Genomic DNA, 22,828 nt, shown 5'->3' with positions numbered 1-22,828 from the left:
AAAAATCAGCCTGTCCATCATCCATGACTACTTTGGTACATGTGTATTGCATTGGTACATGTGTATTGCGTGATGTTGGGGCAGAATTGGGCTCTGTCATCAATTTTACTACTGTCGGTTGGTTGCAATTGCTTGATTGAGATGATTTATCCAAAGCTAATGGTAAAAAAGAAACCAAGATATTTGAAAGCAGTCTGATTTTAATTTGTACAGATTCTTTCTTCCTTTTTCTTGCTTCAGGTTCTAGTGCACTTGCAGGTGTCTGTTGGAGTTCAGGTCCAACTCTTGGAGACATGGAAGGAGTTTGCAGATTATGTCGGCATGTTCACCAAAGCTGTGGCTGAGGCCCCATTCAAGTAAGTCCTGAACTAGCAGTAAAATAAGTTTAGCATCTGTACAGTTTCATACAGCTAAAACTCTCCTCACTTAGGAAGCAAGTTGGTAATTTCTCTCTGAGTGGCTCAAAAGCAGTAGGCAATGAAAGTACACAATGTAAGATAGTGGCTCCTCACTCCTGAAATATCGCTGAAGCAGAATAAAGGTGCTGGTTTGGTTGACTGTGATGTTCCTGTAGTGGAATGGTCCACCATTCTCCCTGTATTAGTCTGTGTCTTGTGAGAACAATCCACAGCAGCTATGGCTTGTAATTTAGAGTATCTAATTTTTTTTTATTTCTTGGTTAAACCGTTGATTTAATAAAGTTCCTCAGAACACCAACAGTGAAGGACTTGCTCACCTTTTAAAGTTACCTTGCAAATTACCAGTGGATCCCTCAATCCTGCAAAATGTATGTAACACAGCAAGTGTATGTAAGTAATGTAGGTGGTCTTAACACCATTGTTAACTTTTGTATAGTCCATTGCCAGTTCCCCCGTGAATGTGGGGAATGGCTGATTTGTGATTCTATTACATGGTGTGTAGCTGGCTGCCTTGTTGAGATTGCAAAATGTGGTTTGTTTTGTGAATGCTGTTTTGTGTATTGGTTCTATTGTAATTAATGTTGTGACAGCATTTAATTAACATGAACCTGTAGAATGGTGTAAGCTCCTACTTTACAAGAGTGGCTGCACTTCAGAAATAATTTAGTGGGTGTGAAGTGAATATCCTGAGGTCATAAAACATGAGATAGTCAGTTTTTACCTTTTTTTAAATGAAAGTACCGTCCCTGAAGTGTGTCCAGCTGCAATTCATTCAGACAGCACAGGTTGTTTGGAGTTGCAGTTGGACTCGCAGACAGGAGGCAGAAAGTGTCAGACGTAGGAGCTTCAGCAAGTGGTCACACCATGAGTTCTGGTGGATGGGGATTACCAGGAAGGGGAGGCAGGCAGTGCAGGAGTCGCCTGTGGCTATTCTCCTCACTAACAGGTAAACTGCCTTGGATACTGCTGGTGGGGATGGCCTTTTTAGGGAAAGCAGCGCAAAAGCAATAGTACTACAACTGACTGGTGTACAGCAGGGAAGGACAAAGTCTAGACAAACAGTAGAGATAGGGGACTTGATAGTCGGGGGGGACAGGCAGGTGTTTCTGTGGCCACGAGCCAGACTCTTGAGCGGGTAGAATGTTCTGAGAAGGAAAGGCGAGTTGCTAGAGGTCGGATTCCATATTGGTACTAATGACATAGATAAGAAGGGAAATTGAGGTCTTGTAAAGTGAATTTAGGGAGTTGGGTAGAAAGTTGAAAAGCAGGACCTCTGGGATTGTAATCTCAGGATGGCTTCCATGTGCCAATGAATACAGAAATACAAGGACAGATCAATGCGTGGGTAAAGAGCTGGTGCAGGGGGAGGGCTTCAAGTATTTGGATCATTGGGATCTCCTGTGGGGCTAGGGTGACCTGTACAAGGACAGGTTGCACCTGAACTGGAGGAAGACAAACACCTTTGCAGGGAGGGTTTAAACTAGTGAGGCAAGGATTGGGACCCAGAATGACAGTGCAGCAGGTGGGGAGGCTGAATAGAACAGGCAGGTCCAGTGAGCAGACCAGACAGAGACAAGAGGGGAAGCATGAGAGGGCCGGTAGACTTAATTGCATTTACTTCAGTGCAAGGAGCCTCGGGGAAGGTGGATGAGCTGAGAGTGTGGATCAGCACATGGGTTTATGATATCGTTGCATTCACAGAAATGTGGCTGAGGAAAGGGCAGGACTGGCAGTTCAATGTTCCAGGGTATTGATGCTTCAGGCATGGTGGAGAGCAAGAGGGGAGGAAGTGTTGCACTGCTCATCAGGGAAAGCGTTACTGCAGTACTCGGGAAGGATATCCTGGAGGGATCGGCCAGTGAGGCAATATGGCTAAGAACAAATAAGACGGTGATCACTTTGGGGGAATTATTTTATAGTCTTCCCAATGGTTGGTGGAAATTGGAAGAACACATATGTAGGCAGATCTCAGATGGGTGTAAAGGCTATTGTGTTGTAGTAGTGGGGATTTTAGCTTTGCCGACACTGATGGGGATTGCCTTAGTGCAAGGGGCTTAGATGGGGAGGAATCTGTAAAATGCATCCATTTTCTGAAGCAATATGCAGAGTCCTACTAGGGAGGAGGCTGTACTAGACCCTATTTTAGGGAGTGAGGAAGGGCAAGTGATAGTTGCATCTCTGCAGGTTTCCATTCCTGAGAACAGTCAGAAACAAACAAAAATGGTGTGTGGGAAAGGATCACAGAGACTGCTGTGATGGGAGAGTGAACAGGTGCGGGAAGACTGGCTGCCGGCCATTCTCATTGAGTGAGTCTGCCCAGCACTCCCTGCTCCCCCAGTGCTCCCGGCTCCGCCCAGCTCCACCTAGCCCCCGATTGTTGCATCACCGAGGGCAGGGGTAGAGAAGAAACGAGGAAATGCCCCGTTCCCACCCAGCAGAAGATGACTGCAGCCCCGCAGCAGCCGGCAAATCCATCCCCATCCATCCTGCTGGTCTTCCAAACCCTCGTTAGTGTGTTCAGGGACATAAGTTGGGCGTTCATAACCCAGGGAGGACCTGTGGTTCAGTAAGCTTCAAGGTAGTCATGGAAAAGGATAAGTTTGGTACTCGAGATAGGGCCCTAAACTAGGGGAAGGCGGGTTCCAATAGTGTATGACAGGGTCTGGCAGAAGTAGATTGGGTGCAGCTTCTAGAGGGGAATCAACATTCGATAAGTGGGAGGTGTTTAAAATAGAGACGGTAAGGGTTCAGAGTCAACATGTCCCTTTAAGGGCAAGAAGCAAGGATGGTAAGCTGAAGGAAGTTTGGTTAACAAAGGATATTAAAAGTTTGATCAGGGAAAAGGAGGAAGTGGGGAAACAAAGGACTGCAGATACTGGAATCTAGATAAAAAGCACGACGATGCTGGAGGAACTCAGCAGGCCAGGCAGCATCCGTGGAGAAAAGCAGGCGGTCAACGATCTGAAGAAGGGTCCTGACCCGAAACGTTGACCGTCTGCTTTTCTCCACAGATGTTGCCTTGGTCTGCTGAGTTTCTCCAGTATCACAGTGTTTTTCAAAAGAAGGAAGTTTATGTCAGGTATAGAAAATTGGTATCAAATGAGCCCTTTGAGGTTTTTGGGAATACAGGAAAATACTTAAAAGAAATTAGGAGGCAAAAAGGACCATGCAATGACCTTGGCAAATAGGAGTAAGCAGAATCTTAAAAACGTTTATACAGTGGTAGAAGCAAGAGGGTAGTTACGGAAAGAGTAGGTTCCCTTCGGAGCCAGTGGGGTAATCTGTGTGTGCAGCAAGGGATATGAGCAAAGTCCTGAATGAATATTTCTCAGTGTTCACCAGGGAAAAGGATGTGGAGGCTGGAGAGTGAAGGGAAGGTCATGCTGACATTCTGGAGCACATCTGTATCAGGAAGGAGGACGTGTTAGAAGTATTGAAGCACATTAGGGTGGATAAATCCCCAGTGGCTGAAGGGATCGTTTCTGGGGTGCTCAGGAAAACAAGGGAGGAGATTTCTGGGGCTCTGATGGAGATTTTTGCACCTTTGTTGGCTATGGGTGAAATGCCAGAAGACTGGAGGATGGGTGATGTCCCCTTTTCAAAAAGGGCAGTAGGGATAAGTCTGGAAACTACAGGCCGGTGAGCTTAACATCAGAGGATAGAGAAGATTCTGAGGGACAGGATTCATGTTCACTTGGAAAGGCAGCGGCTGATTAGGAGGAGTCAGCATGGTTTCGTGCAGGGTTTTTTTGAGGAGATAACTAAGAAAATTGATGAAACCTGTGCAGTAGACGTGGTTCACATGGATTTCAGTATGGCATTTGACAAAGTCCCACATCGTAGGCTGGTCCAGAAGATCGGGGCACAAGGCATCCAAGGCAGGTTGACAAACTGGATCCAAAATTGGGTTGGTGACAGGAGGCAGCGGAGAAATTTATTAAGGATACAGGGAGACAGATCAGCTGAAAAGTTGGGTGGAGCGGTGGCAGATGGAACTTAATCCAGACAAACGTACGGCAATGCACTTTGGGAGGTCAAATTCTGGTCGGACATATAGATAAATGGCAGGGACATTAAGAGCATTTAGAGTCTTTTAGAGTGCAAGTTCGTACCTCCCTGAAAGTGGCAATGCAGGTGGACATGGTTGCGAAGAAAGCATTTGGCATGCTTGCCTTCATAGACGGAGGCATTGTGTATGATTATAGGACATTATGTTGCAGCTGTACAAAACGTTGGTTAGACTGCATTTGGAGTATTGCGTACAGTTCTGGTCCCCATATTACAGGAAGGATGTGGTAGCATTAGAAAGAGTGCAGAAGAGATCCACCAGGCTGTCTCCTGGCATGACAAGCAATCTGCGTGGGGAACCAAGGGAGTCAGGTAGCATCTTTGGGAGGAAAGGAATTGTTGATGTTTTGAGTCAACCCTGCATCAGGACTGAGAGTGGAGAGGCGAGATGGCCAGTATAAAGAGGGAAAGGGGAGTGGTGAGACAGGAGTCTGAGGTGATCAGTGGAACGAGGAGGAGTGCAAGATGACAAACAGGTTGTGGCAAATAGTGGAGGGGAGCAGGGATGGAGTTGGGAGACAGTGGCAGGTGGATGAAAGATGGAGGCAGATGGGGGGGGTGGAGAGAGGGGAAAAAACCTGGAATAGAGGGCTGTAGGCAGATTGTATAGGCTGGGTTTATTCTCATTGCAACGTAGGAGGCTGAGAGTGACCTTGTAGAGGTTTATAAAATTTATGTGGGCCATACATAGGTAGGATAGATAGTCAAAGTCTTTTCTCCAGGGCAGGGGTGTCTAGGACTAGAAGGACAGGTTTAAGATGAGAGGAGAGAAATTTAAGGGATTTTGAGGGTGTAGGTGATCTAGAACGAGTTGCCAGAGGAGGTGATGGAGGCAGATACAATTACAATGTTTAAAAGGCATTTGAACAGGTACTTGGATAGGAAAGGTGTGGAGGGATGTGGCCCTAATGCAGGCAAATGGAGCTTGTGTGGGATGGGTGTCACGGTCAGCATGGACAAGGTGGGCCGAAGGGCCTGTTTCTGTGCTGTGTGATTCTGGTTCTATGATTCTAGATCAGGAAGAAAAGTGTTGGGAATACACAGGATCACTGGAACAGTGAACACTGGAACAGATAGAGTAAGGCTGATAGTATTCTCTTATATTGCTGCATATATGCTGATTAGCTGTTTGTTTTTCACTTTAAACGTTGTGTTTTATTTTCATTTTCACCTGACACGGTTTCTCTTTAAACTGAACTGTCTGCTTTACACATTGATCCGGTAAAAGAAGTAGCCATTCTTTTAGCTATGTGGATGACTTTGTGCAACATGATGAAATATTTTCTCCATCTTGCCAGGAGAGCACGAGACAACAATGGATTATCTGTCTACTTAGAGAACGATGGGTCTAGAGGGGTGAAGATTGATCGTTCTGGAAAAGGTCTCCTGAGCATTTGGAAGAAGCAGATTCAACAACTGAACAGAGTCAGCTCTGAGATAGCAAATGCTATCGTGTCTGTCTATCCATCACCACGGTCACTAACGCAGGTACAAGTTGTTGATTGACTAAAACAGCACTGTTCCTGAATTTAATAGCAATTGATTAGGAGATGGAGTATATGAATAAATGGTATGTACTCTGGAAGATTATTACTCATAGCATTCCCCAGGAATCTGTACTGGGGCCTTGCATTTTTACCATTTTACTTCAATGATCTCATTGACTTGGATGAAGGAGTAGATTTATATTTGAGCTTCCAGATGCATTAAAGTGTAGCAGAATGGCACAGTAGTCAGTACTGCTGCTACACAGGTCGAGTGCCACAGCATTGATCCTGACATTAGGTTCTATCTCCATGGAGTTTGCATGTTTTCCATATAACGCTGTGGGTTTCCCATGGTACTCTAATTTCCTCCCGTATCCCAAAGATGTGTTGGTTGGTTAGTTAATTGGCTACAGCAGGTTATCAAAAATTACAGGGGGATCTTGATCAGCTTGGTAAGTGGGCCGAGGAATGGCAAGTGGCTTACACTTTGGATAAGAGCAAGGTGTTGTATTTTGGGAAATCAAACCTAGGTAGGACTTTCAGAGTGAACAGTAGGGCCCTGGAGAGTGCTGTAGAACAGAGGGACCTCGGAGTACAAGTACATAGTTCCCTGAAAGTGGAGTCACAGGTGGTGAAGAGTGGTGAAGAAGGGGTTTGGCACACTGGCCTTCATCAGTCCAGGGCACTGAGTATAGCTGGAAAGAATGCAAAGAAGATTTATGAGGTTTCTGTCATGACTCAAGAGGCTGAGTTCTAGGGTTAGATTGGGAAGGCTAAAACTTTATTCCTTGGAGCATAGGAGAATGAGGGGTGACCTCACAGAGGTGTATGAGATCATGAGAGGCATTGATAGAGTGAGTGCACACAATCTTTTTCCCAGGGAATGGAAATCAAAAACTGGAGGGCATAGGTCTATGGTGGTTTATTGGTTTATTATTGTCACATGTACCAAAATAGAGTGAAAAGCTTTTGTTTGCGTGCCATCCAGGCTGCTCAAGAAAGTAAAAAGAAAATAATGCAGAACATAGTGTTGCAGCTACAAGAAAGTGCAGTGCAGGTAAACAAGCAAAAGTGCAAGGGCCACAATGAGGTAGATGGGGAGATCAAGAATTCATCTGTTCAATAGTCTGATAACAGCAGATAGAAGCTGTCTGTGAGTCCAGTAGCGTGTGCTTTCAAGGCTTTATACCTTCTGTCCTACGGGAGATGGGAAAAAAGAGAATGACTGGGGGCAGGGGTGGGATCATGGTGTTGAAGGCAGAATATAATCAATAAATAGGAGTCTGATGTAGATGTCTTTGTTATCCAGATGTTCCAGAGATGAATGTAGGGCCAGGGAGATGCCCATCTGCCTTAGACCTGTTTCGGTGATGGACAAATTGTAGTTGGTTGAGGTTGTCTGAGAGGCTGGAGTTGATTGGGAGGTGATCTTATAGAGGCGTATAAAATCATGAAGGGCATGGAAAGGGTGAATGCACATCGTCTTTTTTCCAGGGAAAGGGAATCAAAAGCTAAAGGGCATAGGTTTAAGGTGAACCATAGAACCATAGAAAAACTACAGCATAGAAAACAGGCCATTCGGCCCTTCTAGTCTGTGCCAAAACATTATTCGGCTAGTCCCATTTACCTGCCCCCAGCCCATACCCCTCCAGACCTCTCTCATCCATGTATCTATCCAATTTACTCTTCAAAGTTAAGAGCGAGCCTGCATTTACCACATCAGATGGCAGACCATTCCACACTCCCACCACTCTTTGAGTGAAGAAGTCCCCTCTAATGTTCCCCCTCAACCTTTCCCCTTTACCCTAAAGCCGTGTCCTCTCGTACTTATCTCTCCTAATCTAGGTGGAAAGAGCCTACTTGCATTAACCCTGTCTATGCCCCTCATCATTTTATAAACCTCTATCATATCTCCCCTCATTCTTCTCCGCTCCAAGGAATAAAGTCCTAACATGTTCAATCTTTCCTTATAACTCAACTCCTGAAGACCCGGCAACATTCTTGTAAGTCTCCTCTGCGCACTTTCAATCTTACTGACATCCTTCCTGTAGTTCGGCGACCAGAACTGCACACAATATTCTAAATTTGGTCTTGCCAATGACTTATACAACCTCACCAAAACATTCCAACTCCTATACTCAGTACTTTGATTTATAAATGCCAGGATGCCAAAAGCCTTTTTTACAACCCTGTCTACCTGTGACTCTACTTTCAAGGAATTATGTATCTGAGAGGGGGAAAGTTGAAAAGGGACCTGAGGGGGTGGTCATTATGTGGTCAAGCTGCCAGAGGAAGTGGTTGAGGCAGGTACAGTAACAACACTTGAAAGACATTTGAGCAGATTTGTGGATAGGAAAGGTTTAAAGGGATATGGGCCAAATGCGGACAAATGGGACAAGCTAAGGTAGGTATCTTGGTTGGCATGGACAAGTTGGGCTGAAGGGCCTGTTTCCATGCTAACTCTATGAAAAGAAATCTAAAGATGTGCATCTTATCTATCCCCCCTCACGGTCTTGTAAGACTCTGCAAGGTCACCACTCAGCCTCCTACGTTCCAGTGAGAATAAACACAGCGTATCCAATCTCTCCTCATTTTCTATCCAATTGGGTAGCTAGGCGAGAGGTGGTAGGACTGCAAACCTTTTGATCTGATCCATTGGTCCGGAGATGACTTAGCTCTATCTATTGCATGTTGCTTTTGTGGTTTAAGAGGCTTTTAAACCTAGGTTGCAGTTTCACTAGGCTGACATTTCCTGTTTGGATCCACCTGATGTTACTCCCAGATCATGAAAATCAAAACAAAATCTGCAGGTGTTGGAAATCTGAAATAAAAAGCAGAAAATTCTGGAAACATCTCAGCAAGTCAGGCAGCATCTGTAGAAAGAGAAACAGTTCCCATTTCAGGTTGAAGACCCTTCATCAGAACTGGGAAAGGGAGTTAAAGGTAAGTTGCAGAGAAGGTGGCGGGAAGAAAGGATAGGTCCAAGGGAATGTCCGCGGTGGGGTGAGACCTGATCAAATGGAGGCAGTTAGATGGTGATTATGGTTCTTTGCCTATGTTATGTAATACTAAGAACAGGGCTGTGGGACATGCCCTGCAGGTCAGGGTGTACTATTAGAGAGAAAAAAACGGAGCCACAATCACAGAGGGTGATAAGCAGAAGTGGCCAGGTCTGTTACAGTAAGACAGAGCGAGTTACCTAATGTTGGAGAATTCAATATTGTGTCTGTTGTTGCTGGAGCTTGTGTTGGGCGGCACTGTAACAGTGCAGGAGGCCACTGACAGATAGGTTGGAGCGGGAGCGGTTTGGAGAATTAAATTCAAGACCAACAGGAAGCTCAGGGCCACTCCTGTGGACTGCAGGCAGGTGTTCCACAAAGCAGTCGCTCCAGTCTGTATTGATTACTCTTTATTATCTCTCCCAGTTTTGATAAGGGGTCCCGGACCTGAAACTTTAAGTCTGTGTCTCTTTCCACAGATGCTGCCTGTCTTGCTGAATGTTTCCAGCTTTTCTGCTTTTGTTTCCGAGCCAGATCATGCTCTGTTGTGAGTGGCAGTTCCTGTGCCACCTGCAGTTCAGCATGTCTTGTAGCACAGAAGTATGGAACATGCTGGAGGTCAGAAGCGGAACATGTGACATTCTGCTCCACTGATGGATTCACCACTAAGTCCAGCAGTGTACTGAATCACACTGCTCCAGGTCCACTTTGCGTTTGGGGGCTCAGCTTTATGACAACTATGGCTGCCATACTAACTGCAATCTGTCATCTGAATGAAGTCACTGAGCTTCATGAAAAAGCTAAATTCAGCTAAGTTTTTGTTCATTTTTCTTTGATGTGTTACATGTTTTTAATTACCACTAAAACTTTTAAATGAAAGTAGTTTATCTTTATACAGAAACATTTTAAGAAAGTGAAAGGTGCTTTTTACTGTGGTGAGACACCAGAGGCCATCAGGGTGTTTCTGTGATGGGGGCCGCAGGTTCTGCCTGCCACTCACAGCCCATTGTACTTTATAGAAGGAGCGTGATATGGAGGCTTCCAGCATGGCCCATCTCACAGGCAGTGTAACAGTGAGATTGGTACGAGAGCTGGGATCAGATTGTTCTGTAAATTTACGGATGTTTCCAATTGTTAAATAATGGCAGGTGTATGCCTCCCTGGACCTATCCCTCATTGTACAATGCTTGCTCCAAGCACCAGCACAGTGTGGAATTTGTGTCTGTATGTAAACTATCTGTATTGGTGGGTGTTTTTCACGGTCCTGGCAGACAGTGTGAAATTTTTATTTTGTATTTTATTCAAGTTCATTCCAAGTGAGATACAAATTTGTTCTTTCTCTTGGTAAACTGATGTATTTTCCTGTTGGGATACATCTGAAGGAACAATATTGCTGAATTGATTAATTGTTGTTGTATAACTGATGCCCACACAATACTAGGAAGTTATTTGTTTTCTCTCTGTTCAGGCATACCAGGAATGTAGTTCTGAACAGGAGAAGGAGAAGCTGCTTGCTGACATTCCTGTTCGCCGTGGAGAAGGAATAACTTCAACAACACGAAGAATTGGACCAGAACTGTCAAAACGGGTCTATTTGCTGATGACATCCTTGGAAGCAGAAAGTTTTCTCGAGTAACAGAAGCTTCCAAAATGTTTTTTTTGTTTCCACGGCCCATCAGTATTCCTCCTCTTTCCTGTGACTGAGTCATGAGTCAAATTGTGCATTCAGCTTGAAGCACAGGTCACTATTGTGGCAATAGTGTTGTACAGGACAAAGGTAATGAGAGATCTACAGTTGTTTATCTTAATAAAGGGTTGGAGAAGTGTAATTCTGATAAACTGGTGCGTGTAAGATTTCTGGAGTTCTAAAAACATTCACTCCTCCTTGATAATTCCAGCGCACTGTCTGAATGTACAGGAACAAAAACTGAGCTTTCTTTATAACCTGCACTGCATTCACTAATGAGACCATGGGTGAGATATTCCCTACAGGGAAGAAAGGGAAAAAAAAATAATGTGGACATGTTCTTCTCAGTTAGGATAAGAATTTAGATTTTGTTTTAAGGGCCCAGTAGATAATTACTGGACCATTTGCTATATTAATTTATTTTCTTTTACAATATTTTTTGTTAATTCCAGATAGAAAATACAAAGTACATGAAACAAAAGAAAAGACAAAATGTTACAAAATACATTGTATTGAATCACACTTGAAATCACAATACCTCATATTGATAAAGAGAAATGATAACTAATTAGTATTAATAAATTGGAATAATTTTATTACAAAAAGAAATCTAAACCCACTACCAAGACCAAAGCTGTTTTGTAAAAAAAAGACAAAAAAAAGCCCTAAAGACATAATAGTATTGACCAATATCTGTACTTTAAGCACCAAATCAATGATTTTGAAAGTAGTTGAAAAAAGGTCCCCATAATATTTGAAAGTCCAGATTAGATCCAGAAATTGAACCACGGATCTTCTCTAAGTTTAGATATGACATAACATCCCGTAGCCATTGAACATGAGTGGGGGGAGTAACTTCCTTCCATTTAAGCAACACAGCCCTCCTGGCTATAAGAGAAATAAAGGCCAATATGTGTAAGTCGGAAGTCTCTTTTTCTCCAACAATCCCAAATAATGCAGGTAAAGGATTTGGCTTAAAATTTATTTTAAAAAGCACAGAAAAGGTTTGAAGTACCTCTATCCAGTATTTTTTCAAACTCGGACATGACCAAAACATGTGAATTAAAGAAGCCTCTCCATTATTGCATTTATCACAATAAGGAGATATATAGAAATGTGATAACTTGTCTTTGGACAGGTAAGCTCTATGGATCACTTTAAATTGAAGGAGGCAATGATGCGCACATAATGATGAAGTATTAACCAATTTAAAAATTTGATTCCAAGTTTCCTCAGAAATTGAAATCTGCAGATCATGTTCCCAAGCATTTTTAATTTTGTCTAAAGGAGCCTTATTCGTTCCTGATAACCTACCATAAATCTTAGATATTTGAACCATCATAAAAAGGCTTCAAATTAAAAACTGCATCCAGTTAGTTCTTATCAGGACTTATAGGGAATGTATGTACTTGAGATTGGAGAAAGTCTCTGATTTGCAAATATCGAAAAAAGTGAGTTTTTTGGTAAATTATATTTAATTGACAATTGTTCAAACGTTGCGAAATTTCCTCCAACAAATAGATCCTGAAAACAAGTAATACCCAATCTATCCCATTCTTTAAAAACTACGTTAGTCATAGAAGGTTTAAAAAAACAATTAGCAAAAATGGGACCAGACAAAGAAAATCTCAATAAACCATAATATTTTCTAAGTTTTCTAAATCCTCAAAGTATGTTTAACTATCAAATTATCAGTTAATTTATTTAATGATAACGGAAGCGAAGAGCCAAGCAAAGAGATAATAGAAAATTTTTTAACGGAATTAGCTTCCAAAGAAACCCATACTGGACAGGCCTCATGATTAATATAATGTAACCAAAACGTAAGAATTCGTATATTGACTGCCCAGTAATAAAACCTAAAGTTGGGTAAGGCGAAACCTCCATTATTTTTAACTTTCTGAAAGTGAACTTTATTTAATCTAGGATGTTTAGTTTTCCATACGTAAGAAGATATAATTGAATCAAGGGAATCAAAAAAGACTTAGGAATAAAAACAGGTAAGGCCTGAAATAGATACATAAATTTAGGTAAAATATTCATTTTAATAGAATTAATGCAGCAATCAACGATATAGAGAGGGGTGACCAATAATAAGACCCTTTTCACATAATTCAATAAGGTAAGAAAGTTTTCTTTAAATAAATGTTTATAATTTTTAGTAATTGTTACACCCAAATAGGTAAAATGATTTCTTACAATTTTAAAAGGAAGTTTAATATCGAATCACATCAGCTTGTTCAAAGGGAAAAGTTCACTCTTGTGTAAATTCAGTTTATATCCTGAAAACTGGCTAAAACGGGAAAGTAGAGAAAGCAGAGAAAGTAACGAGGTCTCAACATTAGAAATGAAAAGCAGTAAATCATCAGCGTAGAGCGAAACTTCGTGGGTAATGCCTCTCCTAATGATAAGAATCTCCTGTAGATTCTTGAAAAGCAATAGCTAAAGGTTCTAAGAGCAGGTCAAATAGCAAAGGGCATCCCTGTCTGGTACTGCGTTGAAGTTTAAAAGGTTTAGAAAGTTGGTAAGAACACGGGCAGAGGGAGAGAAATAAAATAATTAATCCATTGAATAAAATTGGGTCCAAAATTAAATTTCTCTAAAGTAACTCCATTCAACCCGATCAAAGGCCTTCTCAGCATCTAGAGATATCACACATTCCGATATTTCCTTAGAAGGAGAGGAAATAATATTCAGTAAATGACGTATATTAAAATGGGAATAACAATTTTTGATAAACCCAGTCTGATCATCGGATATCATTAATGGTAAAATATTTTCCAATCTACAAGCCAAGACTTTAGATAAAATTTTAACATTGACGTTCAGTAAAGAAATTGGTCTGTACGAAGAACATTCCATTTAGATCTGACAGGTAGAGAGGCTTTGAGGAAGGAGAAGCAGAGTACAGGCTATAAAAGTAGTAAGGTGGATGGGCTAAAGTGCATTTACGTAAATGCGAGAAGCATCAGGAATAAGGGAGATGAACTGAGAGCTTGGATAAGTACATGGGACTACAATGTTGTGGCTGTTACAGAGACATGGCTGACATCAGGGCAGGAATGGATATTGAATATTCCTGGTTTTCAGTGTTTTTAAAAGGGATAGGGAGGGGGGGAGAAGAGGAGGAGGGCTGGCGATACTGGTCAGGGACACTGTTACAGCTGCAGAAAGGGTGGATAATGTAGAAGGATCCTCTCTAGAGTCAGTATGGGTGGAAGTTAGGAAGAAGAAAGGGGCAGTTACCATCCTGGGAGTATTCTATAGGCCCCCCGGTAGCAGTAGGGATACTGAGGAGCAGATTGGGAGGCAGATTTTGGAAAGATGTGAAAATAACAGGGTTATTATAATGGGAGACTTCAACTTTCCAAATATTGATTGGCACCTACTTAGTGCCAAAGGTTTAGATGGGGCGGAGTTTGTTAAGTGTGTCCAGGACGAATTCCTGTCACAGTATGTTGACAGGCCGACTAGAGGGAATGCCATATTAGATCTAGTTTTAGGTAATGAACCGGGACAGGTGACAGATCTATCAAGGGGTGAGCGTTTGGGGGACAGTGACCATCGCTCCGTAACCTTTAGAATTGTCATGGACAGGGATAGGAGCAAAGAGGACGGGAAGATATTTAATTGGGGAAAGGCGAATTATGAGGCTATAAGGCGAGAACTTGAGAGTGTAAATTGGGATGACATTTTTGAAGGGAAATGTACTATGGAGATGTGGTTCATGTTCAGGGATCTTTTGCAGGATGTTAGGGATAAACTTGTCCTGGTGAGGCAGAGAAGGAATGGTAGGGTGAAGGAACCGTGGGTGACGAGAGAGGTGGAAAAACTAGTTAGGAAGAAGAGGGCAGCATACATAAGGTGTAAGCAGCAAGGATCGTAGGAATATAGAGTAGCAAGGAAGGAACTTAAGAAAGGGCTGAGGAAAGCAGGAAGGGGACATGAAAAGGCTTTGGCGAGTAGGGTTAAGGAGAATCCCAAGGCTTTTTTCTCATACGTGAGGAGCAGAAGGATGGTGAGAGTAAAGGTAGGTCCGATTAAAGGCAAAAGTGGGGGGATGTGCCTGGAAGCTGTGGAAGTGGGTGAGGTTCTCAATGAATACTTCTCTTCAGTATTCACCAAGGAGAGGGGTCTTGATGATGCTGAGGACAGTGTTGGTGAGGTTATGTAGATATTAAGAGAGTGGATGTGTTGGAGCTGTTAGAAAATATTAGGACAGATAAGACCCCGGGGCCTGACAGAATATTCCCCAGGCTGCTTCGTGATGGGAGGGACGAGATTGCTGAACCGTTGGTTAGGATCCTTCAGTCCTCGTTGTCCATGGGGATGGTACCAGAGGATTGGAGGGTGGTGAATGTTGTCCCCCTATTCAAGAAAGGTCGTAGGGATAGTCCAGGGAATTACGGACCAGTGAGCCTTACGTCTGTGGTGGGTAAGCTGTTAGAAAGGATTCTAAGAGATAGGATCTATGAGCATTTAGAGAATCATGGACTGATTAGGGACAGCCAGCATGGCTTTGTGAAGGGAAGATCTTGCCTCACAAGCCTGATAGAGTTCTTTGAGGAGGTGACCAGGAAGATTGATGAGGGTAGTGCGGTGGATGTGGTTTACATGGATTTTAGTAAGGCATTTGATAAGGTTCCTCATGGTAGGCTTCTTCAGAAGGTCAGAGGCCGAGGGATCCAAGGAAGCTTGGCTGTGTGGATTAGGAATTGGCTTGCATGTAGAAAGCAGAAGGTTGTGGTGGAAGGAGTGCCCTCGGGTTGGAGGGCAGTGACTAGTGGTGTCCCGCAGGGATCGGTTCTGGGACCTCTACTTTTTGTGATATTTATGAACGACTTAGATGAGGGGGTGGAAGGCTGGGTTAGCAAGTCTGCAGATGACACAAAGATCGGTAGTGTTGTGGATAGTGTGGAGGGCTGTCGAAGCTTGCAGAGGGATGTTGATAGGATGCAGAGCTGGGCTCACAAGTGGCAGATGGAGTTCAATCCGGAGAAGTGTGAGGTGGTACACTTTGGAAGGACAAACTCCAAGGCGGAGTACAAGGTAAATGGCCGGATTCTGGGCAGTGTAGAGGAGCAGAGGGATCTGGGGGTTCATATCCACAGATCACTGAAAGTTGCCTCACAGGTGGATAGGGTAGTTAAGAAAGCTTATGGGATGTTACCTTTCATAAGTCGTGGGATCGAGTCTAAGAGCCACGAAGTGATGATGCAGCTCTACAAAACTCTGGTTAGGCCACACTTAGAGTATTGTGTCCAGTTCTGGTCGCCTCATTATAGGAAGGATGTGCAGGCGTTGGAAAGGGTGCAGAGGAGATTTACCAGGATGCTGCCTGGATTGGAGAGTATGGATTATGAGGAGAGACTAAAGGAGCTAGGGCTGTTCTCATTGTAGAGGAGGAGGATGAGGGGAGACATGATAGAGGTATACAAGATATTGAGAGGAATAGATAGAGTGGACAGCCAGTGCCTCTTTCCCAGGGCACAAGAGGACATGGCTTTAAAGTAATGGGTGGGAAGTTCAAGGGAGATGTCAGAGGGAGGTTTTTCACCCAGAGTGGTTGGGGCATGGAATGCATTGCCTGGGGTGGTGGTGGAGGCTGATACGTTGGTAAGTTCAAGAGGAATTTAAGATAGAGGGATATGTGCGAGGAAGGGGTTAGATAGTCTTAGGAGTGGTTTAAAGGTCAGCACAACATGGTGGGCCGAAGGGCCTGTATTGTTCTATGGTTCTATTGGGTTTTTTGGTATTGGTATTGGTTTATTACTGTCATTTGTACCGAGGTACAGTGAAAAACTTGTCTTACAAACTGATTGTACAGGTCAATTCATTACACAGTGCAGTTACATTGGGTTAGTACAGAGTGCATTGATATAGTACAAGTAAAGACAATAACAGTACAGAGTAAAGTGTCACAGCTACAGAGAAAGTGCAGGCCAATAAGGTGCAAGGTCACAACAAGGTAGATCGTGAGATCATAGTCCATCTCATTGTATAAAGGAACAGTTCAATAGTCTTATCACAGTGGGGTAGAAGTTGTCCTTAAGTCTGGTGGTACGTGCCCTTAGGCTCTTGTACCTTCTACCCGATGGAAGAGGAGAGAAGAGAGAATGTCCCGGGTGGGTGGGGTCTTTGATTCACGAAGACAACGAGATGTAAAGACAGAGTCCAAGGAGGGGAGGCTGTTGTCTCTGATGCACTGAGCTGTGTCCACAACTCTCTGCAGTTTCTTGCGGTCCTGGGCAGAACAGTTGCTGTACCAAGCCGTGATACATCCAGATAGGATGCTTTCTATGGTGCATCGGTAAAAGTTGGTGAGAGTCAAAGGGGACAAACCAAATTTCTTTAGCCTCCTGAGGAAGTAGAGGCGCTGGTTTGAAATGGAAGCTTCATAAAAGGATTGTGGTAACCTTCCCAGTTTAAAAGAATCAGAAAAAACAGAACTTAAATAAGGTATAAGCAAAGAGGAAAAAGCCTTATAAAATTCTCTAGGAAATCCATCTGGACCCAGAGTTTTACCAGATTGCATTGACCATATAACATCGGCGATTTCCTCAAAAGCCATAGATTTACCCAATTGTTTTCGGTTACCAGCAGAGTGTGGGAATATTTAATTGGTCGAAAAAGTTGTTCATTGCTGTATCATCTTTAGGAGAATCAGAACTATAAAGTTTAGAATAAAATTCTCTAAAAGCATCGTTTATTTCTAAATGATCCATTGTCCTTTCTCCATTAGTGTTGCCAATTTCTTTAATTTGCTGTCTAGCTATAGAGGTTTTTAATTGGTTAGCCAATAATTTACCTGTTTTATCTCCATGAATATAAAATTGACTTTTATCTTTTAAGAGTTAAAAGGAGATCATATTTAGTTTTAATTTCAACTCGCCTTTTGTATAAAGTAGGATCTGGATCCAAGGCATACTTTTGGTCTCGAAGTTTCAATTAATTGGCTAAATCAGTCCTCTGTTTTAGCTTTTTTCTTAACGCTTGCTGCGTAAGAGATAATTTGTCCTCTAATAAAGGCATTAAAAGCATCCCATATAATAAGACTAGAAGTCTCCCCCGGCGTATTCTCTTTAAAAAAGAAATTAATTTGTTTCTCCAGAAATTTTAAAGAGTCTTTATCAGATAGCAAAGTTAGATTAAAGCGCCAGGATCTGTTTATTTGAGGGAGTCCAGGGGGGTTTAAAGATAAAAACACAGGAGCGTGGTCTGAAAGAGCAATCTCTTTATATTCACAGGATCGAACTGATGGAATCATTTGACTATCAATAAAAAAATAGTCATTCCTGGAATATGTATGGTGAACATGAGAGAAAAATGAATATTCCCTGTCTTCTGGATGTAAAAAATGCCAAACATCAGTAACACCAGCTTTCATTAAAAACAATTGAAGAAATAAAGCTGATTTATTAAGAGCTGCTGGTTTAGTAGATGAGTCTAACCTTGAGTCTAACCAACAATTAAAGTCTCCTCCTAAAACCAGAGAGTAAAGATTCAAATCTAGCAAAAGTGCAAAAAATCGTTCAAAAAATCCTGGATCGTCCGTATTTGGAGCTTAAATATTGGCAAATACCACTAGTCTATTGTCTAGTTTTCCTGATACTAGAACAAAATGACCATTAGTAGCCGTTATTACTTTATGTTGAACAAATGAAACAGCATTAGCTAGAAAAATTGAGACCCCCCCCCCCCCCCCCAGATTTAGCTCGGAAAGAGGAATGAAATTGCAGCCCTCTCTGTCGACTAGAAAAGCGTGGAATATCACAATTGCGTATATGAGTTTCTTGTAAAAAGATAATTGGAGCTTTGAACTTTTTAATATAAGCTAAAATCTTATTTTGTTTCACAGGGTGCTTTAACCCTTTCACGTTAAAACTAATTAAATTAATAACTTGATCCATTTTAATACGATTTAACTGTGAGTAATATAAAGTAATATAAACAAGCCAGACTGGAATGTGGATTCAAACTAAACAGTGAACTTTCCAATAATGTAACTGAGCAACAGACTTGGCTAAAAGCCCAAAACAGCTTCCAGAGAGAGAACCCAACCCTCCTCCCACCTCCCAAAGACGGAAAGCCGGCCAGTAGAAAGCCGACAATTCTAACTACAGTGTTAACCCAAATAATCCTTTTTTTTGTTTCAAGATTGGTTATTTCCAACCCAGTCAAAACAGTAACTTGAAAAAAAACCACAGTTTCAAAATCATAGAATAACAAGTATCTTTGTTAGTTTATTAGTAAAAAACCTCAAAAGAATATATGTGAAATAACATATCAAAAGAAAGATCAAAAATCAAAATACATTGTCACAGAAAATGATTACTCGGACCCAGAGGGCATCTGCTTCAGAAAGCCTTTATTGCAGCATGATATCATGGAGAGCTCAGACTCCTAAAAGCAAAGTTCCGAGACTCTGCTCAGCAAACGATATTTTTATAGTTAAAATATACGTGACAAAAAAGCATTTACACAAATACAGAAGTTTCTCAGCATGTTCTAGGCAATAACCCAAAGCACCTATCAGGTTAAAAGTTACTCTGCCTGCAGCGTTAGGATAGATTATGAAACAATGACTCCAAAGAAAAACAGGTTCCCACGTCCTTCTAGTACAAGCAAGCATGGGAGTCAGTTACTTCTACAGTAGCTAGGCACGGTCAGCTAGTTGGCAGTCCGCCAAGGTCAGAGAGCTGTCATGGCAGACATGGCTTTGACCCTTTTTAATAATGCTTTAAATTTTCTTCCACATACATAAATGTTCAAAGTGTTAGTAAGCGGTTATCAAAAGTAAAGAAATAAGTGTTCGTGAAGAAAATTACAGAGTCGTTCAATCATCAGATTCCAGAAAATCTTGAGCATCTCCAGGTGAGCTAAACCACTTGTGCAAGCCATTTTTCAGAATAATTCTAAGCTTTGCAGGGTAACGGAGGGAGGGCTTGAAACCTTGGTTGTAAAGCTCCGACATGACCCTTTTGAATTTAACACGTTCATTCATAACCTCGGGTGAGAAATCTTCAACAATTCTGATCTTGTAATCTTGGTAGTTAATCATTCCTCTTCGATGGGGTTCACGAATGAATAGGTCCTTAATTTGAAAGTCATGCCGAGAGATAATGATTGACCTGGGTTTCCCTTCCATAGGAGGTTTGAACACTGGTGATCTGTGTACTTATCAATCTGAGGCAAAGATTTTAAAATAGTAGGAAATAATTGAGCCAAAAGGTTTGCAAAGAATTCCATAGGCTGGTTACCTTCCACTAGCTCCTTGAGACCCAAAATATGACAATTGTTTCTTCTACTTCCATTTTCTAAGTCAATAATCTTCAGCTTTAACTTTTCATTGGATTTAGATTGCTTTTTACAAAGCTTTTCCAAATCATCAATTTTCTCATCCAAAACCGAGAGAGATGCTTCATTCTCTTTAATCCATTGGTCATGGTCATGTAAAGTTTCTTGGATAGAGTCCAACTTAGAATTAATCTGTTGAAGTTGCTTTTGAAATTGTTCAAATTTCTCGGAAGAATCATTTATATGTTTTCGAAGCAATTGTAAAATAGATTCCAGAGATGCAGGAGGGTCATCTTCCTTGGTAGTTTTAGTACCTCTGGCACTCCTTGTAGTCATGGTAAAGTAATACTGCGTTTGGAGAAAGAGTTTCAAACCGGGTTGAAAAAGTTCGATAAATGGCAGCAACGGCAAGTAGCTGTTACTCCATTAACAACCAGCAGGCTTCTCTGCTATATTAATTTGTTAGAACTTTATAATGCAGAGGGAGCCAATCCAGCACTTTGTCTTTGCTAGCTCTGAAAGCTTCTCACACTCTCCCCTTTCCCAACACCCTTTCAGAAGTTACTTCTATTATCTTTTTGGGCTGTACCTTCCGGATCATAAGTTGTTGAGTAAAAAACATTTCTCCACAGCTTCTGATTATTTGGCTAATTATCTTCAATTGTGCTCTTTGGTTACTGACCATTCTGCCATTGGAAACACTTTCATCTTATTTGGTTTAAAAAAAAACCTCTATAATTTTGAACTCTTCCAATAGTGCCATTGATCGGGGTTCGATTCCCGTCGCTGTCTGTAAGGAGTTTGTACGTTCTCCAGTGTCTGTGTGGGTTTCCTCCGGGTGCTCCGGTTTCCTCCCACATTCTAAAGAGGTACGGGTAGGTTAATTTGGGTTTAAAATGGGCGGCGCGGACTCGTTGGGCCGGAAGGGCCTGTTACCACGTTGTAAATTTAAAAAAATTAATTTTTTAAAAATTTAAAATTTAAATTAAAAAAAATTTTTAAAAATCTTACTTTAGCTTTGTCTGATTCAAGGAGACCAAGTGTAAAGTTATTTTAATATTTACCCTGGATTATACCTGACCGGAGAGTGATAGGACAGTGAACAACAAGCTAATCCGTGTTGTACCTGCCCTGGGATTGTTTGGTGTGATTTTAGAGGGAACTTTACTCTACTAACCCTGGATTGTACCTGCCCTGAGACTGAGGCACAAAATGATACCTGACGCAAGCTTTCTACTTGCACACCTCAACAAGAACAGAAATTCACGCAAAGAAACATTTAAGATTCAAGATTAAAGATTTGCTTTATTGTCATTTCTGAGTATTTACAGACACGAAAAAAAACAAAATACTGTTTTTCACCAGTTCATATCAGTGCAACAAAAAGAACAGTGATAAGTATCTAAAACAGTCTATAAAAACATCTCTAAAACAAAACTAAAAACGTATCAACACCACATATTCATATCTGTTAAAGTGCGTTGATGTATTAATAAGTGCTTATTCAGTTCGAGATGAAGTTCAACGTAACAGGTCACTGACTATCAAACTATTTCTGTGTTGATGTGAGTACGTACATATGTGTGGAGGGAGAGCTTGTCGGTGGGAAGTGGAAGGGGACACAGTCCATTTATGATCCTGACTGCTTGTGGGACAAAACTGTTCAGCATCCTACTAGATCTAGAGCAGATGCTCCTGTACCTCTTCCCCAACAGCAGGAGGGAAAACAGGTCGTGAGAAGGGTGATGAAAGTCCTTAATGATGGCCGTAGCTCTGCGAACGCAGCCTTGCTGACAGATCTCCATCAAAAAGGGGAGAGGGGCATCAATGACCCTGCTAGCTGTCTTCACCGTCCTATTGAGCTGCTGTTGTTCATAGGCCTTGCAGCTACCAGACCAGGAGGTGAGGCAGTAGGTCAGGATGCTTTCAATGGTGCCCCTGTAAAAAGTGATGAGGTATGGAATAGGGAGGCCTGCCTTTCTGAGTCTCCGGAGGGGGTAAAGCTGCCGCTGGCCTTTTTTAACGATGGCTGCAGTGTTAATAATGGAGGTCAGATCATCCACTAAGTGAACCCCAAGGAACTTAATGTTGCTGACCTTCTCCACAGCAGCACCATCATAGTCAGCGGTGTATGATCATGCTTGCCAGCCCTCCTGAAATCAATCACCATCTCCTTTGTCTTGTCCACATTGAGGGTGAGATTGTGGAATCTGCACCACGCTGTCAGCTGCTCCACCTCCATCCTATATGCAGACTCATCATTGTCACTGACGAGACCCATCACTGTTGTGTCATCAGCAAACTTAATGATGTAGTTGGTGCTGAATCTAGCAATGCAGTCGTGTGTGAGCAGGCTAAACAATGAAGGGCTCAGGACACAGTCATCAGGTGAGCCTGTGCTCACTGAGATGGTTCCTGATGTATGACTGCCAACTCTAACTACCTGCTGCCACTGCGTCAGGAAATTGAGGACCCAATTGCAAATGCCAGTGTCCACCTCTAACAGCCTCAGCTTTCCCACCAGCTGTTGTGGAATGATCGTGTTAAATGCTGAGCTGAAGTTGATGAAGAGGATCCTGGTGTATGTACTCTTCCCCTCCAGATGTGACAGTGTGAAGCGGAGCAAAGTGGAAGTTGCGTCCTCTGTGGATCGATTGACTCTATATGCAAACTGTAGGGGATCTAAGTCTGCAGGAAAACAGGTCTTAATATGCTGCATGACCAATCGCTCAAAGCATTTCATTATTATTGGTGTGAGGGCCACAGGGCAGAGGTCATTCAGGCAGGCTGGGTTTGACTTTTTAGGGACAGGAGTAATGTTGGCACTTTTGAGGCAGGTGAGCACCACTGCCTGGCTGAGCGAGATATTAA

At 42.3% G+C, this 22,828-nt stretch overlaps 1 protein-coding gene across 5 annotated transcripts in view; it reads left to right on the top strand.

The window, feature by feature from the left end:
• Window positions 1-18,031, top strand: part of eme1 (essential meiotic structure-specific endonuclease 1) — a 52,362-nt gene extending 34,331 nt beyond the window's left edge. For 4 of the 5 annotated variants that reach the window (XM_052033096.1, XM_052033095.1, XM_052033099.1 and 1 more), the window contains exons 7-9: window positions 241-356; window positions 5,786-5,975; window positions 10,442-10,806. In XM_052033096.1, coding sequence (XP_051889056.1) covers window positions 241-356; window positions 5,786-5,975; window positions 10,442-10,609 — 474 coding nt within the window. In that variant the 3' untranslated portion in view covers window positions 10,610-10,806. Of the gene's footprint in view, window positions 1-240; window positions 357-5,785; window positions 5,976-10,441; window positions 10,807-17,907 lie in introns of those variants that run through there. The other variant, XR_007957753.1, reaches the window with a different exon arrangement.
• The last annotated feature ends 4,797 nt before the right edge of the window (window positions 18,032-22,828 follow it).

Source organism: Pristis pectinata, chromosome 18, assembly GCF_009764475.1.
Source record: "Pristis pectinata isolate sPriPec2 chromosome 18, sPriPec2.1.pri, whole genome shotgun sequence".
In the NCBI taxonomy this organism is placed as follows: domain Eukaryota; kingdom Metazoa; phylum Chordata; class Chondrichthyes; order Rhinopristiformes; family Pristidae; genus Pristis; species Pristis pectinata.
The sequence above is the reverse complement of the archived record's forward strand: the minus strand, read 5'-3'. Positions and strand labels throughout refer to the sequence as shown.